Genomic DNA, 17,427 nt, shown 5'->3' with positions numbered 1-17,427 from the left:
TCTTGGTCTCTGTTAAGGCTGGCATAACTTCGTTCCCTTTTATCAATAAATGGAGCAATCTACCAAAATTGACAGTTCTACCTCTGAAATTTGGAAGTATAGGCATTCAAGCTGACAGCAATTGAATCAAATTAACGTCGTTCCCTTTTATTAATGGAGCATCCACCAAAAATTGACAGTTCAACTTTACCAATATAAACCAATGAGAGACGGGGAGAGAAGGGGGGGAGGGTGTCAAGAACAAAAGTGAAAAGACCCCAAGCACTCGCCTATTTTGAGAGAGTTTGAAGATCAACCTCATTTAGAAGAGAGGGAACGACTTGTATCGGTTCAAGTTTAAAACCAGCCTTTTGGCAAGCATCCTCTAAGAGCTTCACTTGTGAAGGACCATCTGGGCAAAATACGACTACAGCCCCACCACTACCTGTGAATTTGGATGCTGCACCCACACTTCGGGCCACCTCCACCATTTCTATGTTTAAAGCGCCGAGAGCATCATCTCCAAACATGCTTCTGCACAACATCCATGTACCAGTATTGAGCAGCCATAAGACACATAAAACGCTAGAAATATGAAGATGGTTCAAAAAATAAGGTGCGACTCCAGCCCAGCTGAGTGTCATGTATGAGGCATGTATCTTTTTTGTTTTTATTTATCCAGCTTTCTGGTCTGTCAAGGGGATTAGAAAATGAATAAGATGTGGCATACAAATGTACAGTTTGTGCAATCAACCTTGTGTGGCAATAGTCTGAACAACATCATGTTGTGCAATCACCTTCCTTTTCAAATTAATTTTTTATTTACTCTAATGCAGTCCAAATAAACAGATATGTGAGCTTCAGGGATCAGAGTCGGGCAATCACATAATCAAATTATGAGTCAAAATGTAGATATCTCAAACCTTCTAAAGTCAAAATTACGGTTCATGAGCGCTGCTAGTTTAGTGTAGTCCTTTTCAAGTAATGCCGTCCTTCCTTCTAGTGCAATATTTGCAACTTCCGTCATGGATGATATTATAAACTCGTCGCCATTGAGCCACCTTTGACGAACCGTACTATGTACCTGCCCTTACGAATAAATAAATGTGTTAATTGTTATACAAATTGCACAGCAGGTGGGAAACAATGAGAGAGCACTAACAAAGTGGAAGGCTAACCTTCCCGGAATCACTTGGATTCTCGGCATAGACAAGGTGAAGAGGGGGGAGGTGACTAACATCCATGGGTGTGTAAATGCCATGCCCCGAAGTATCCATGTGCTCCTTGTCAAATTCCTAGGAAGTTAAAAAGTTACTACAAGTAGAAGCAATGTAATGTAGGGAATGGTTGAAATGTGAAAAGGAGAGGCTAGGTAGGGAATGGTTGAAATTTGAGTACCATGTAAACAAGGCCACCATACACCTGGGCAACACGATCTTGAAGACCGGCAACAATTCCAAGTTGCTTCTCGGCATTAAGGACGAGGCCGGGGCGGACCTCGACTTTGATCAAATGCCTAACCTTGTAAAAATCAAGAAGGCAGCTCAGGGCTGCACAGACAATAGCACTAGACCCTGAAAGTCCTGTCTGAAAGTGAAAGAGAAACTTCATTACTTGCTTAAAAGCCCCTACCTTACTGAATCACTAAAATTAAGTGTAATGGAAAATAAATTGATAATACCTGTCGAGGGATATTAGTATCATATGAGAGAGTGAAATTTCGAGCCTCTAACTGAATCTCGTTTTCTTTGCAATAATCAAGGAAGACTTTGCAAATTGCCATCAGCAATCGGACGCCTCCATAATAACCCTCACTATCTAATCGATTCACCTGTTGATTTTGATTTTTATAATTCATTTCATTCGCAGAAACTGAAGATTTCAATTTTTGTGTAATTGCAATTCAAGTGTAGGGAGGTACCAGGTGGTCTAGGGATTTGAAAACGACGAGGTCGTGGATGGGGTGGGGTTGGATGACGAGATCATCGGACGGCTGCAAACACACGGTGGCCCAGAAGTTGCCAAGGCTGAAGGAGATCGTCCGGCCGAAATAAACGTCACTCGGGTTCCCAAGCAGGCCCACCCTGGCGTAGGCCCTGTGCTCGATCAACGACGCAGTTTCGCTCTTGGCCTGGTGGTCACCCATTTTCGATTTGAAAGTTCAGCTGACAACCACTGGATCTTCGAACTCAAACTCCTGCGTTGTCGGGTGGGCTGTGAGCACTTGTTATATTGCTGGCTGTCAATGTGCAGTCGTTTGTCTGACGTTGTGAATCAGGCGAGACTTCTTTTATCTAGCCACGTCACCACTGACTCAATTTCTATTTTATTCTTATTGCTTCTAGTTTTCTCTTCATTAATAGCCATTAATTTTAATTAATCTAACCAAATTTAATCACTTTTACCATTTTTCCCCGGTAAATAGACTTCTCTGTGTCAAAAGTACAGTTGTTTTTCTTTCGACTTAGGTGTCTTGTTTGGTTGGCTAGACGTATTTTCCCTACGAATATATATATTTTTTTTTTAAGGAAAAGAAATATGAATCAATGCACGGGACTTGTAACTCAAGTGAAAAAAGAAATATGAACTTTTGCAAAGGGCTTGTAGCCTAGTGTTAAAGAGCATTTACCATCCATTCGAGCTCCTAAATTCGATTCTCCCTTCCAATGAAATCTGAAGGTCTTTTATCAGTCCAAAAACTAGCAAAAAACAAGACAGACCTGAAGAATACTGGAAAGGGAATAAATTGAAACTTTGAACAATTACCAATCAAACGAGTATAAACTAAATTTGAGGAGGAAGAAAAAAACAGTTTGATCGAGAATCTTCGAGTATTAATGATAATAAATATCAACTGTACAAATTCCACCAGAAATGTACAAAGGCAGAGCCAAGCATAAACCCCGTCCACCACCATCCATTCCATACCAGGAGGATGAATGATGAGATCACGCCATGAAATAAAAATAAAAGGTAAGACGTCAGCATCATCATCAGTCTTCCTCCTCTTCACCATCAGCAGGCAGGCCCATATCATCTCCAATATCTTCAAGCAGCTTGTCCACGTCCTCCCCTAACTCCAACAACCTTGCACTCAGTTTTTCCACCTTGGTCTGTTCTTGTCCAAGGCACACAAGAAGATCATTCAGTTCTGCCTCACTCTCCTTCTGCGCTTCTTCCCTTGCCTCTGCTCTAATTCCCTCTACATCTGGAACGGACAAAGACCCTCCTACGCCCTGCTGGCCTCTCACCTCCTTCTCCAGATGAAAATTCGCCTGTTCAAGACTGTTGTAAGCATCCGACAGGCTCTTCAGATCAGATTCCATTTTACCAGCTAAGCTTCTATACATGGATGCCTCCGATTCAATTTTGGCTTTCTCTGCCTTGAGCAACTCCAACCGTTTAGATGCTTCTTGAAGATCTCGTCTCAATGTCTCTACCTGGACTCTGTCTGATCCCGCACCCTGCTCAGGCCGGGCATAACTGCTGCCCACACCAGTCGTTGCCACGTCCTCAGCCAAAGTTGCATTGCGACCAAGGAGGTCCTAAAAGACAAGAAAGAATATCAAACCAACCATATCTTTTAATACAATTATATTCAAGCATTCATACAACGGCATGCTTATTCCAGAAACAACTAGGGTACTCATTTACATCACAAAGGGCACGTCTATCAAACTCAGGATTGAATGGTGTTGCATACGTGGTTGAAAATTGCATTTCTGGAAAATAGATGGAGGCCAACCCACACCATTAAATACCCATGGAGGCTCCAATCCACATCTTTGCAGAGATCCGCCCATAAATAGCCCTAGCCCACTTATGGCCGGATCCAAACACCTCTCTACTGACTGCCTCTTAAGTCCTAACTATTGTTGTACGTTGTGACAAACTCTTCAGAAAAAAGATTTCATAGTGCAAAAAATGACACGAAGAAAACGAGAAGCCAAGAGCTTGTGTACACAAAACAATACCTGTATCTCAGAGCATTGCTTCTCCACAAATGCTTTCAGCCGCTTTATATACTCCCTATCACTTTCCCCACTCTTCTGTTCCAATTCTGCTGGCACCACTGCCACCTTGCTCTTTGGCTGACTGTAAACCTCAACGATTTTCTCTCTGATGTGCACCTCCAAGCTCCTAACAAGGTTTACAAATGAAGCATCAAAGATTGAGGAGAGAACTGGATGATCCTCATTTTTCTGATCCAATAAATTATTCTCATCAACATCTTCAATCTCTACCATACTAGCAGAAGCAGATCTGGTTAATTGTTTACGGGGCTGAGTAGCCCTCGCAGAGGTGAAAAGGAAGCTTTTCTGCATCTCATCAAACTTCAGAAAGTATGACGTGAGCCCAACCTTCTGGCTTATAGAATCAACTATAGTAAAAGCATCCTTCCCACTTTCAACTGATTTGTTGTAGATTACACACTCCCCAAGAAGAACAGCCGCCAATCCCTTTATGTACACTGTAGTAGACGAATTGGAGACCAACTCAAGAAGATATGTGATGTGGGGACGTGAATCTAGGAAGCAATTCACAGCACTAGGGAAATCAGATAGCCAAGTGACCAGCAATTTCAAGATAATTGGTTCAACATAAGAGTTTCCACTTGATTTTCCATCTTTGTTTTTCATGGAAGAGGCAAGGGCTAAGTATTTTACCACACGGTGCATTAGAGGCTCAGGAGCACCTAAAGATGGTGTAGGTGCCTCGAGTTCAATACGCAAAACCTGCAAATTGTTTCATAAGATTAGAACATTCTAAGAGTGATCTAGTAATTGCCCATACCATTCCAAAAGCAAGCAATCCCAATAAAAATTTTAACGTGACGACAATTTTACTTCTTTTTCTTTTTGATGAGTGATAATACAACAAAGCGAGCATCAAAGGTAATGCAAGTACATGGTTGGTATAAAATCAGTAAATCAAATAATTGCTACATCAGAAGACAGATCTCAGAAGACGATATAACTGCATACCCTTTCCTTGCACTGGATATTGTCCTTCATTACATGAGAAAGAACACTAGCAGCCCTGCAGCATGTCTGCACCTCAATATATTAGCTAATGGGACAGATATATTCTAGTCTTTTACAAAACTCAGATACTACTGAAGTATTACATTACCTCAAGATCACCATCATTCTCACTCAAGTTAAGACCTTGTAATAGCATGCTGCAAGAGAATCAAATTATTATAAAATTAGTCAGTGCAAGTAGCTTTTCCAACAAAGAAAGATGAAAAGAATAAGATGATCAAGCTTTAGCTGATGCAACAAAGGTTTGATAATTCAATCAAGCCTGAAATAATAAACACAGAATTTAGAAGCATGCAGTGAAAAAAAGCACATACAATACACAAACCTTCCAAAGGACATGTGCACATCTTCCTCAACAGGAGCATGAGCCATGGAATGAGGTTGAGGAATCAAAGTTGATGCTAACATAGTTTGGCCATCAGCATTTTTCTGATAAAAACCAGGTGGAAGAAAATTTATAACATAAAATTAGTAGTAAAAAGTATATGATCATGAAGCTGTAATTTTCGTATGCCAGTAATAAATTAAATATGCCCACGAAGCACAGCAAAGTAATCAATGGTATAAGGAGCATATACACATTATCAACCTCACAAAAGCTCTTAAAAACATAATCTGCAGCAACAAATTCTTGCATACTGGATGTCCGCAAGATGATTCGAAGAATTGAGTTCAAAGCAGGTTCCTGCAGCCCCTCTCCAAGAAATTTGCTTGCAAGGGCATCAATATTCTTGGGATGTCCGGCAATCAGATTACCAATACATCGTAATGCCTGACAAAGTGAACAAACCCTAACAATTACATCAATCTCTACAAGGAACTATATAAACATCATTACCAAAAAGTTCCTAAACCAAATATGTGTCTTCCTTTTGAAAATCAGTATTAATTTTATCACCTAGCATGCCACATAAGTTTCAGGGAAACAGATACGGAGAGTTCATGTAATTAGTCCATAATGACAGGCTCAAAGGTAAAGTACTTTTATGTCCAGCTGACATTGATTGGTCGTATATAATATAGTGACATACTATCAAAAGATGCGTTTGTTGGGTGGGACTTTGTGTGTGTGTGCGCGTGTGTGTGTGTGTGTGTGTGTGTGTGAGAGAGAGAGAGAGAGAGAGAGGATGAAGGTGAAGAACTATCTTACTGCACAACGGACAGCAACAGGTGCCCACTGGCTTTCCACACCCAGCATCAGAAGATGGTCCAAGACTTTATTCTACATCAAGCAAATTAAAAAATCAGAAAGACTACATATCACAGAATTTTTAATTTAGTGAGAGAGTATTATAGACTACCTGAACAAGGGTTGTCCTATTTGTCAGCATATTTGCATCTTTTCCATGATCAGCCTCCAAACCTCCCATTATTAGCAAATTAAGAGTTTCCAACGCACTGAGTAGATTAATTGTCTACTGGCATGGAGTTTAATTCAAAGTCAACAACAAATTACCAGTAAGAGTTGTGCCATAATAAATAAAACAGTCTGCAATACAAAGTTATGAAAATCGAGTATCTAACCTTTTGTTGAGTGAAGCTGTAAGTACTCCCTCGTAGCTTCAAAATTGACATGAAGGGGTCAAATCCTATCGTCTCCCTCAGTAGTACCTGAATGACACATGCTTTTAATTAGAAGCAAAAAGAAACCAAATGCACAAATTACAACAATGATTACAAGAATAAGAGCAACAGCAAAAACTAAAAACCTGATTAGATGCATTCTTCCGAATAAGATTGTTCAGCAATTCAATACAGTCCTGCAGAAGTGTATTACATTAGAACCATTTCCAAAATCAATTGATTTCTCAATTTCTTTTAGAGATTAGCAGGTATTAGAAATGGGAACTTGATTTATGAAATACACACACATTTTATTTTGTAACACAGTGTGCCAACAGATATCCCTCTATAAGCAAGGCATTAGAACATGACAAGTAAGTGTTTTACAAATTTAGTACATAACAAACAAACATTTGCATCCCTTCAAGTGAAATAGTGGAAAATATTTATTTTACCTATAAAATTTGGTGAAAATATCAGTATAGTTATAAAGTCTAAACCTACCAAAGAAAGAAAGGCTTTAGATTCATGTCAATTTTACAAAACTAATCCGTAGAAGGAAGCTTGGCAAGTGGTTTATCAGCAACGACCCTTAAACAAGTCACACGGTGAATTAAATATGAAAAGAATTAGTCAAAGAGAATTACCTGCACAACAACACCACCATCAGAACCACCTTCTTCTTTGATGATGCTGAAAATCTTTTCCAAAGCACCTTCGAAGACCACAATTTTTTGAATTTCCTGAAATCATAATAATCTATCAGTTAATAAAAAGGTAAAAACACACTTTTCAGTTCTGATGGTTTAGCAATTGATAGCTTTTATGTATTAGTGTTCTGTTGTACTTTCGGAAAGGACATCTTGCCCACTTGATTGTAATTTTATTGTTTACACCAACAAAATATTGAGTCTCTTTTCAAAAAAAGGAAAGAAACGCACTTTTCAGTCACAAGTTCAACAAATATAACTAAATAAAAAGAAGAGACAAAGGATCATGTAGGAGAAAATTCTTACCTCAGCTTCACGGGTCAAGTAAGTAAGAAGTAATAAGGCCTCATTTCGTATAACCTAGAAGGAAAACACAAAAGTTCAGTATGACTGAACAACAGGAAAAGATTGATACCACAATCATATTTCAATAATTCATAGGTTCCAAAAGATTTCAAAAAAATCCTCAAATAGAGAGGTGACCAATAAACATGAATTTTAGCTTAAAAGTTAAATTGTAGCGAAACATGTTGATAATAAAGTTAAATGCAAAATGATAAATTATCATTCAGTGAATTGTACCTCACGATCCATAAGCATATCCATTAAGCGAGTTATACCACGAGGTATGGTCAGAATGGCTTCCTGTAACCTGAAGAGGAACTCAGAAAAAATTATTTCTAAAACCACTAAAAGAATCCAAAAAAATTAGACTAAAGGGAAATAGTAGTTCTAAACTGATACCTATTTGGAGAATTTGTGAGAAGAGCTGTCAAAAGTTGAAGAGTGTAATATCGTACATAGAAATCCTCCTCTGACTGTAAAAACAACAAAAGTAAATATAACATTGTCAAACTATGTGCATGAACCAAGAAAATATAGCAAAAATCAAGCAACTTTAAATAGAATGATGAAAAGAATTTTGCAAATATAAAACTCTAACCAACAAACTCAGAAGAAGTGAAATGTTGTCTGCTTCTCTGGAGAGCAAATCAGCGTTCATTAGAGCTGGTTGAATTTCATTCTTCGGGCCTTTTGCATGGTCAATAGGAGTCAAGGCACTTACAAGAGTTTCTAGGGCACCTCGAACCTGCATATGCGGAAAACATAAATGAGACTTTATGCATGAATATAAATTGACATTAAGAATTAGGTTTGGAGGAAAGTTCATAAGAATCACTGGGACAGGTGAAAAGGACATAACAATCACATTCGCATTCCTAAAAAGATGCAGAACAAGTGAAATATCTCTATCAGAAAATAAAAACAGTTCCATCAGTGGCACCCGAACAGTTTCAATAAAACACCACAACGGATTCTACACCATGATAATTCGGGAAAAACAAAGCGATTAAGGGGAAATGTGAAAAGAAGAAGAAAATTTAGCAACCATTTCAACATCATCGCGTTCTTCCTTTAATATGCCCATCATAACAGGAAAGCCTGCAAAAAAGAAAAAAATAAATGAATGAAAAATGTCATAGATGACAAACATAAAATGAAAAACTGAACCACTGTTGCAATTTGCAAACAAGAAGAAGAGCAATCACCCATTGCTCCAAATGCTAGCTGTGCATTAGAGCTTTCTGCCACAACAGATTGAAGCTCGAGCATAGCAGTCCTCCTGTCTTCTGACAGTTTACCATTGCTAATACAATCGAGCAAGCGTTCAACATAGCTACATATTGAAACAATGACAGAGTAGATTGGTCACATACCATTCAACAATTATAACTAAGCAACAGCGGGAGTAGTGTGTATGGATTTGGTGAATATAGAAGGAGGGAAGTACCTATCTTCATTTGAAGAACCAGATTTCTCGTTGCCAAAAACGAGCCCTACAACCCCCTGCACGCGAAGCCATAAGAGACCAAACGAGTTTGTAAGGACAAAAGAAAGACAAAGAGAGAGAGTGAGAAGTTAGGTCACCTTGTAACCAGAGACCAAATCCATTGCCGATTTCTCAGGTCACACTGAGACTCGAGAAATCCTGCAACCAAACACCAAGAAAATTCAGCCAAATTTAGCGCGAATTAATCAGAGAAACCCTAAATTGGAAGCAAAATTTGTTGAAACACAAAATGACTTGCCTGCTTGAGAAACTGAAACCGGGAAGATAATCAATTAAGCTGACGAATCGATGAGAGGGATATGAAGTGATCGATCTAATCTAAGAGATTCACTTTTGCTTTCGAGGATTTTTTTTTTTTTTTTTGGGTAAATTCTAAGTCCTGACCAAAACGCAGAACATGGCACAGCTACGCTAACACTCTATTCTTCTCGCTGAGCCTAAGAAGAAAAAGTAATTTTGATAATATAAAATAAAAAAGAATTAATTACGTGTAAACTCACTGACCCGAGACCCATCAATATCAAATATGGCAACTTACGTCCTCGGCGGAAGCATTTGGGGTTATTGTGCCTTCCAGCCCACTTCCAGCTTATTCGGTTTGCACAGAAAACCCAGCCCAAAAGCCAAAAATCAAAACAAACCACTAAAAAAGAACACAGAGCCTTTGTCGCAGAAATTCTAGCAAACCTAAGTTGGCCCAGGATTAAATTTGGGCTGTCCAGCAGAGTAGGTTAAGTGGTACAGAATATCTCTCAATTTCTCTCGATTTTGTTAGTCTAACAAGCATTTGCCCTTTTTGGGGTGCACAGTGCACTGGTGGCAATAGGTCGGGCGAATACAGAAATTTTTCAGCGGATGTGCAATTTTTAAAGGGATAAAAGCTCTTTAAAAAAACTATTTCAAATGCTCTTAATCTAACCAAAATCAATACCAATTAATCTAATCAAAATCAATCTCAATTAATCTAATCAAAATGCATATCAAATTCTCAATTAAATAAATGAATCATAATTGATCATACCTCGAGTCGCGCATAGTCACTTTCTGCTTAAATTTGCTATTGATCATACAAATACAGAGAGCTAAATCAGAAAAGTAAAAATAAAAATAACATTTAGAAAAACTCTAAAGACCATTTAAAGATTACAGTGTGCCCCTTGTAGACTTAAAAGAAAATTCCAAAAAGCCTTAAATTAAATAAATAAATAAATCCGAAGAGCCTTTTGCTACTGAAGAAGAAAAACAAAACCAGACCTTGTTGTTGTTGTTGGGTTTGCTTTGCCTTTGCTAAACAAGAAAAGTAAAAACAAGATATTTGTATTTTTTATTCAGAAATTTGTTTGATATCAGCACATTAGTGCATAGATTGCTGCGAGAACACCGAGCCCTCTCAATCCAAAATTCTAATTCCTAGTTGATTAATTAGTAATTACATTTGAACAGTGGATGGGAGTAAGGGTTTAAGGCTTCTAAACTTGGATTGGACGATCGTCTTCTATAGAAGGTAAGGCTTTTTCTTCACTACGTTGTTTTATTTTTATTTTTAAACTCTGGTCCAAAACGACGTCATTTTGGCCAGAGCTTTTTTAAAAAAAAAAGATCGCGCTGTACGTTGTTGGCGCAACAAACTGATAAAACATCTTTGAGGCATTAGGACGAGCACATGGCGGGCACACCAGCAGAGGGGCAGTTTCCAGCTTCTTCCATGGCTTTTCAGCAAGGGGAGGTGCAGTTGCACCTCATTGCGCCTCTGTGGATCCACCACTGGTCGGGTAGGGACTGGGTATGACAATACCATTCCCATCCCCACCTCCGTCCCTGAACCCATCCCCGTCCCCGTCGAGGGACTATCCCCTATATCGGCCCCGAATCCCCAAATTTTTTTCATAAAAAAATATCATATATTTTAACATTAAGTTACATATTAAATTATCATTCAACACATCCAAATTAACTATAAAGTTCAACTCAATTATTCAAAATCACATCAATATGAAATTTCAGAGAAGATTAGGAAGAATTAAGAGAGGGGAGTTAACTTAGGGTTAAACATAAATATTATAATTATATATTTATTTATTTATCTATTTAAATATAAACATATATATTTTCGAGGATGGGAACATCAATACCATCCCCTCTCCATATCCGTCAAGGATTTTTCAAGTTCGGGGATCCTCATACCCGATACCCATTTAGTCCCGAAATCTCCTTCCATTAGGGTCGGGGAGCCTACGAGCGACAGTGACTCTACCGTTGCCGGATGAAGTTGTGGATGATGGGTTCACTACGACGGAGCCTCGTGAGTTGAGCAACACAGACAGAGTCACTAGTTGAGCCCGGGGAAGTTCCTTCATGTTCTTGCATTCTTTCAGAGAGAGAGAGAGAATGAATTTTCTTTTTCTTTTGATTTTAAATGAAAATTAATTATTTAATATAATTTTACTTATTTTGTATAATAGTTTATTAGTTTTCTGTCCACGTGGAACCCCACGTCAATTAAAAAATAGGTCCCACAAATGATACATTGGCAGATAACGGATTTTCTAACGATCTCGCTAACGAAGGGGGCAAATTGTAGGTTTTCCACAACGTTGAGTATGTACTTGTAAATGTTATCAAAATCATATATGAACTCATAAATGACCCTATAGGCTGTGGGATTTACTGTAATTTGTCCAAAATAAAAAATAGAGAATTAATTACGTGTAAACTCACTGACCCGAGACCCATCAATGTCAAATCTGGCAAGTTATAAGTGGCAACTTACGTCCTCGGCCCAAGCATTTTGGGTTATTGTGCCTTCGAGCCCACTTCAAGCTTATTTAGTTTGCACAGAGTACCCAGCCCGCATGCCAAAAAACAAAACAAACCACGAAAAAAAGGAACACAAAGCCTTTGTGGTAGAAACTCTAGCAAACCAAAGTAGGCCCAAGATTAAATTTGGGCTGTCCTCCAGTCCAATATTGGGGTTTACCAGGCCCTGGTTTTATTTGTTAGGAAACTGGCCCACCTCAAGACCCAATGCGTACGATATGGCCCAAGATTGCATACATACATGTAAAACAAGCACCTTCAGGTTGGAGTTGAAGGTGAAATGTTGAAAAGAATTTTGCAAATATAATTAGAGAACTCTAACCAACAACTCAGAAGAAATGAAATGTTGTCTGCTTCTCTGGAGAGCAAATCAGCGTTCATTAGAGCTGGTTCAATTTCATTCTTTGGGCCTTTAGCATTGTCAACACACCGACTCCATTCGTTTTTTTATACGTGACATTTGTTATCTTCTTGATCATTCAAATTTATCTAGTGATCATGAATGTGCCACGTAATTTTTTCAATTCCCACCTATGACAGTATGATATTGCACAAGAACTCTCCTCCTTCCCTCTTAGCAATCTCTCCTCTTTTGACCACCCACACCCCCAAAAAAACTTTCCTCTTCCTCCCCAAAATGGCAGTATGCTTTGAATACTAACAGGTGCGCATGGTTTGTGTCGTAATATCTTTTTATCTATCTCCCTAGATTTTCTATGAGCCGCACCCGCACTAACGGAACTTGAGATTACAGAAACTAAAAGGAGGCAGAGTCGGTGCACCTGCAAAAGATGAAAGTTTTCATCTTAAATAATTTGATTCTCATGTAAGATGTGGTGTCAACTAGTCTATAACAGGAATGCTTCACAATTCAATTGCAGTCATGTTGGGATCATAGTTAGTGTTGAATTTTGTAAATCTGGAGCAATTTCTAGGCTGTCTATTACAAAAGCTTTGAACAATCAATAAAAGAAATAGCAGAATCATCATGGAATAGATAGAACTGGATTTATGTGGTTCATTGTTACTTTTTCTCCTTTCCTGCTTATTTGAATTCATTTCCTATGATCACTTATTATGCAATTTGAGTCGCCTTACACATTCTTTCAATGATTGCGCTTCATAATTTATACAAACTAAAGCAAAAATCTCAACTTCGTTGTTTTAAATATCTTTTGTGCACCTAAATGAGTGGTTACTTTTTTGGTCCCCATCTTTTTACTGGGGTTGATGACTGTTTGCTCCAAAATCCTCCTGGAACAAGTACGGACACAAAACTCAATCATACGTCTGATGCATTTAACGGAAAGAATCCAATCTTTAATGTACTTGTTAGCAATCAAGGAAGTCAATTCATTATCTATTACAAGAAAGTGGAATTCTAAAAGAAAACAGTTTTCTCTAACACTGGCATATAAAGGCAACTTATCCTAGAAGATCATCATCTCAAAGGGAAAATCCTAGAACACCAACTTCATCACCTTGAACTCTTCTAACAAGTCTCTCACTATCAAAACTGCTTTCATTTCATTCATCCCAAAACCAATCGAGACCAAACTGTCACGTACATCAACAGAGCAATCGAGACCACCAAAGGATGGACATGATTAAAAGCTTTTGAAAGAAACCTTTTAGATATTAGCACAGATGAATCTGGATACCACACCTTATTTTCTAACATATATGCTAAAGGAGGGAAGTGGTATGAATTTGAAAAAATGTTTGGTCCAAGGCAGCTCCATAGCTACAGTATAATTGAGCTTGATAAGCAAGTTAGACAATAAACTAATGATAACATTCACATCTGTGACAATGCAAGTTGTTGTTTTCTGTATTTTTTGTTATTAATTTCTTTTATTTATTTTTTTAAGGGTTCTGTTGCAGGTTGTTATTTTCTGTTTTTTGTTATTTCTTTTTAGAATTGTTATATATTTCTTAAAGAAGTGAATGTCTGTTTAGGAGGCCAGATCCTACCTCAGCAGCTGCACAACCTCAGCTTATGGATTTGCTGCACAATCATCGGTCCAATGCCCAATCCCGGGTCCACAATGCTGCAACATTCGTTGCAGCTAAGTCGAAGCTTGACACAGTGCTGCTCCCCAATGAGTCCATTGGACACTTTGGCATTGCCTTGTATTTGCAGCCGCGCCTCTCGGAGGAGTTTATTGAATTTCTGAAAGCTTGCATTTCTGTCTTTCTGCATTGTGGATGCTATCATTAGATGTTGTATTGTGGATAAAGTTCAGTGTTATAATTCTAAATTCTGGATTTTCAAATGTTGCATATGCATTGTAACAGATGTGAATGTTATCATTAGTTGTATTGTGGTTAAAGTTCAGTGTTATAATTCTGAATTCTGGATTTTCAATTGTTGCATACACATTGTGACAGATGTGAATGTTTTCATTAGATGATGTATTGTGGATAAAGTTCAGTTTTATAATTCTAAAAAGCAATAGTAAAACTTACAGATCAGACATCCTCGCAAAGCAATCACTCTCGCACAGCAATCTCTCTCTCACTGTGTAGAAGACAATATGATTTTAAGGGAGTGGTATAATAGGCTGTAAGGCCACTGAGAACAAATTAATGTGAGCTGGGCCCAATAGAGGACCTTTTCAATAAAGGCAATTATAAAAATTAAAAAAATAGATAAATAAGAGATAAATAACAGAAGAGGAAAAAATAATTATCGTACATAACATCAAACTGATTAAACATAGTATACCCGAAACAATGAAAAAGTAAACATACTATACCCGAAACATTAACAAAGATTTAATCCTTAATTGGAAAAAAATATCTAAATACGAAAAGATAAAATTTGAATCATCGGGAAAATTGAAGTCTTTGAATCTAACCCTCAAAATAAATCATATAAAGAGGAATTGAGCTTAAGAAGGATACATTTTATATTTGGGTTTTTTTAATTTTTTTCTCTCTTACTTCCAGTTTTTGGAATTGGGGGGTATCTGGTGAAAGAGCAAAAAAACCACCAAACGGCTATAATTGGCGTTACAAATTTCAATATGACTGAACAACAGGAAAAGATTGATACCACAATCATATTTCAATAATTCATAGGTTCCAAAAGATTTCAAAAAAATCCTCAAATAGAGAGGTGACCAGTAAACATGAATTTTAGCTTAAAAGTTAAATTGTAGCGAAACATGTCGATAATAGAGTTAAATGCAAAATGATAAATTATCATTCAGTGAATTGTACCTCACGATCCATAAGCATATCCATTGAGCGAGTTATACCACGAGGTATGGTCAGAATGGCTTCCTGTAACCTGAAGAGGAACTTAGAAAAAATTATTTCTAAAACCACTAAAAGAATCCAAAAAAATTAGACTAAAGGGAAATAGTAGTTCTAAACTGATACCTATTTGGAGAATTTGTGAGAAGAGCTGTCAAAAGTTGAAGAGTGTAATATCGTACATAGAAATCGTCCTCTGACTGCAAAAACAACAAAAATAAATATAAACATTGTCAAACTATGTGCATGAACCAAGAAAATATAGCAAAAATCAAGCAACTTTAAATAGAATGATGAAAAGAATTTTGCAAATATAATTAGAGAACTCTAACCAACAACTCAGAAGAAGTGAAATGTTGTCTGCTTCTCTGGAGAGCAAATCAGTGTTCATTAGAGCTGGTTGAATTTCATTCTTTGGGCCTTTTGCATGGTCAATAGGAGTCAAGGCACTTACAAGAGTTTCTAGGGCACCTCGAACCTGCATATGCGGAAAACACAAATGAGACTTTATGCATGAATATAAATTGACATTAAGAATTACGTTTGGAGGAAAATTCATAAGAATCACTGGGACAGGTGAAAAGGACATAACAATCACATTCGCATTCCAGAAACCTAAAAAGATGCAGTAAAAGTGAAATATCTCTATCAGAAAATAAAAACAGTTTCATCAGTGGCACCCAAACAGTTTCAATAAAACACCACAACGGATTCCACACCATGCTAACTCGGGAAAAACAATGCGATTAAGGGGAAATGTGAAAAGAAGAAGAAAATTTAGCAACCATTTCAACATCATCGCGTTCTTCCTTTAATATGCCCATCATAACAGGAAAGCCTGCAAAAAAGAAAAAAAAATAAATGAATGAAAAATGTCATAGATGACAAACAAAAAATGAAAAACTAAACCACTGTTGCAATTTGCAAACAAGAAGAGGAGCAATCACCCATTGCTCCAAATGCTAGCTGGGCATTAGAGCTTTCTGCCACAACAGATTGAAGCTCAAGCATAGCAGTCCTCCTGTCCTCTGACAGTTTACCATTGCTAATACAATCGAGCAAGCGTTCAACATAGCTACAAATTGAAACAATGACAGAGTAGATTGGTCACATACCATTCAACAATTATAACGAAGCAACAGCGGGAGTAGTGTGTGTGGAATTTGGTGAATATAGAAGGAGTGAAGTACCTATCTTCATTTGAAGAACCAGATTTCTCGTTGCCAAAAACGAGCCCTACAACACCCTGCGCGCGAAGCCATAAGAGACCAAACGAGTTTGTAAGAAGCACGGATACGCTGGTTGAGGTGCGTATCCCGTATCCGATACGCTAGGGGATACGATACGCTGTGAATACGTGCGGATACGCGATGGATACGTATCCGAGTAAGCGGATACGGTCAACGAAATCTGACATTACAGATACGAGTATCTGATGTTTAGGATACGCGTATCAGGAAACGTCTCCACTTCTTCTTTCAGATCTTCCTTCTTCTTCTTCATCCAGCGGTGCCCCCACTCATCAATTCTTCTTCTTCGTCCTTAAGAAGCCCAGATCTTCCTTTTTCTTGTTCATCCAGCGGCGCCCCTACTCATCAATTTCTTCTTCTTCATTCTTCATTGTCGGCGGCGTCGGGTTCTCTTCTCCATTTTCATTTTGTTTTCTCACGCGTGCTTCTCTGTTTCTTTGACAAAAGGATTTTGTTTTGTTTTGTTTTGTTCTTTTTAGAGCACGTCCAGCGCGCATAGGAAATCGGGTGAAAGGCCCCCTGGGCGAGCCCGAGATGGCTCCAGCGCAAGGCCCGCAGCTCGGTTTCGTGGTGGGTCTCACGAGCCCGATCAAGCCCAAGGGCAAGTCTTGCCCGGGCTGAAGCCCGAGTTTGGTGACGTCAGCGCTGGCGTCACGCTGACGCCAGCGCACAGTAACTCAAAATTTTTTTACCGTTGGCGCGTGAAATTCACGCGCCAACAGTAAAAAAAAATTGATTTTCGCTCGCTGACGTCAGCGTGACGTCACTTCCGACAGGCTCCAACGGGAATATGCCACGTGGCGCGTCTCGGACCCTCCGATGCAATTTTTTCCAGAAATCTGACGGCCTTGCTTTTTTTTGGCTTAAAAAATTGCAAAAAAAATCGAAAAAAATACCAAAAAATTCTGGATATTTTCCCTATAAATACCTAACAATTTTATTCATTTTCC

General features: G+C 38.2%; 2 protein-coding genes and 1 long non-coding RNA gene across 8 annotated transcripts; all 3 read right to left on the bottom strand.

Moving 5' to 3' along the window:
* Positions 122 to 2,286, bottom strand: LOC18783841 (glucuronokinase 1). The gene is made up of 6 exons (XM_007215526.2): positions 1,901 to 2,286; positions 1,661 to 1,810; positions 1,378 to 1,566; positions 1,158 to 1,274; positions 903 to 1,063; positions 122 to 513 (listed from the first exon to the last, which is right to left on the bottom strand). Exons 1-6 carry the CDS (start codon positions 2,123 to 2,125, stop codon positions 270 to 272), a joined length of 1,086 nt encoding a protein of 361 aa, XP_007215588.1. The 5' UTR covers positions 2,126 to 2,286; the 3' UTR covers positions 122 to 269.
* LOC18781929 (golgin candidate 6) lies at positions 2,711 to 9,599 on the bottom strand. 2 transcript variants are annotated; one of them, XM_020560582.1, is made up of 20 exons: positions 9,388 to 9,599; positions 9,227 to 9,287; positions 9,090 to 9,145; positions 8,848 to 8,975; positions 8,688 to 8,740; positions 8,241 to 8,387; positions 8,042 to 8,115; positions 7,880 to 7,949; positions 7,604 to 7,657; positions 7,235 to 7,330; positions 6,734 to 6,784; positions 6,549 to 6,635; positions 6,326 to 6,439; positions 6,175 to 6,246; positions 5,614 to 5,796; positions 5,350 to 5,453; positions 5,113 to 5,161; positions 4,965 to 5,030; positions 3,954 to 4,715; positions 2,711 to 3,524 (listed from the first exon to the last, which is right to left on the bottom strand). In XM_020560582.1, the coding sequence occupies exons 2-20, from the start codon at positions 9,248 to 9,250 to the stop codon at positions 2,973 to 2,975; spliced, it is 2,742 nt and encodes a 913-aa protein (XP_020416171.1). In that variant the 5' UTR covers positions 9,251 to 9,287; positions 9,388 to 9,599; the 3' UTR covers positions 2,711 to 2,972. The 2 variants fall into 2 exon arrangements, with proteins under 2 accessions (XP_020416171.1, XP_007214888.1); XM_007214826.2 differs by lacking the exon at positions 9,388 to 9,599 and adding an exon at positions 9,339 to 9,356 and having other exon boundaries at positions 9,227 to 9,264.
* Positions 12,191 to 16,932, bottom strand: LOC109948234. Of its 5 annotated transcripts, none has more exons than XR_002270841.1 (9): positions 16,418 to 16,932; positions 16,175 to 16,302; positions 16,013 to 16,065; positions 15,560 to 15,705; positions 15,354 to 15,427; positions 15,192 to 15,261; positions 14,436 to 14,487; positions 13,941 to 14,163; positions 12,191 to 12,748 (listed from the first exon to the last, which is right to left on the bottom strand). It is a non-coding gene; the product is annotated as an uncharacterized LOC109948234 (long non-coding RNA). The 5 variants fall into 5 exon arrangements; XR_002270842.1 differs by lacking the exon at positions 12,191 to 12,748 and adding an exon at positions 12,759 to 13,220; XR_002270843.1 differs by lacking the exon at positions 12,191 to 12,748 and having other exon boundaries at positions 13,235 to 14,163; positions 14,436 to 14,541.

The sequence above is a fragment of the Prunus persica genome, chromosome G3, assembly GCF_000346465.2.
Source record: "Prunus persica cultivar Lovell chromosome G3, Prunus_persica_NCBIv2, whole genome shotgun sequence".
In the NCBI taxonomy this organism is placed as follows: Eukaryota; Viridiplantae; Streptophyta; class Magnoliopsida; order Rosales; family Rosaceae; genus Prunus; species Prunus persica.
Note: the sequence above shows the minus strand (reverse complement) of the source record. Positions and strands in the feature narration are given on the sequence as shown.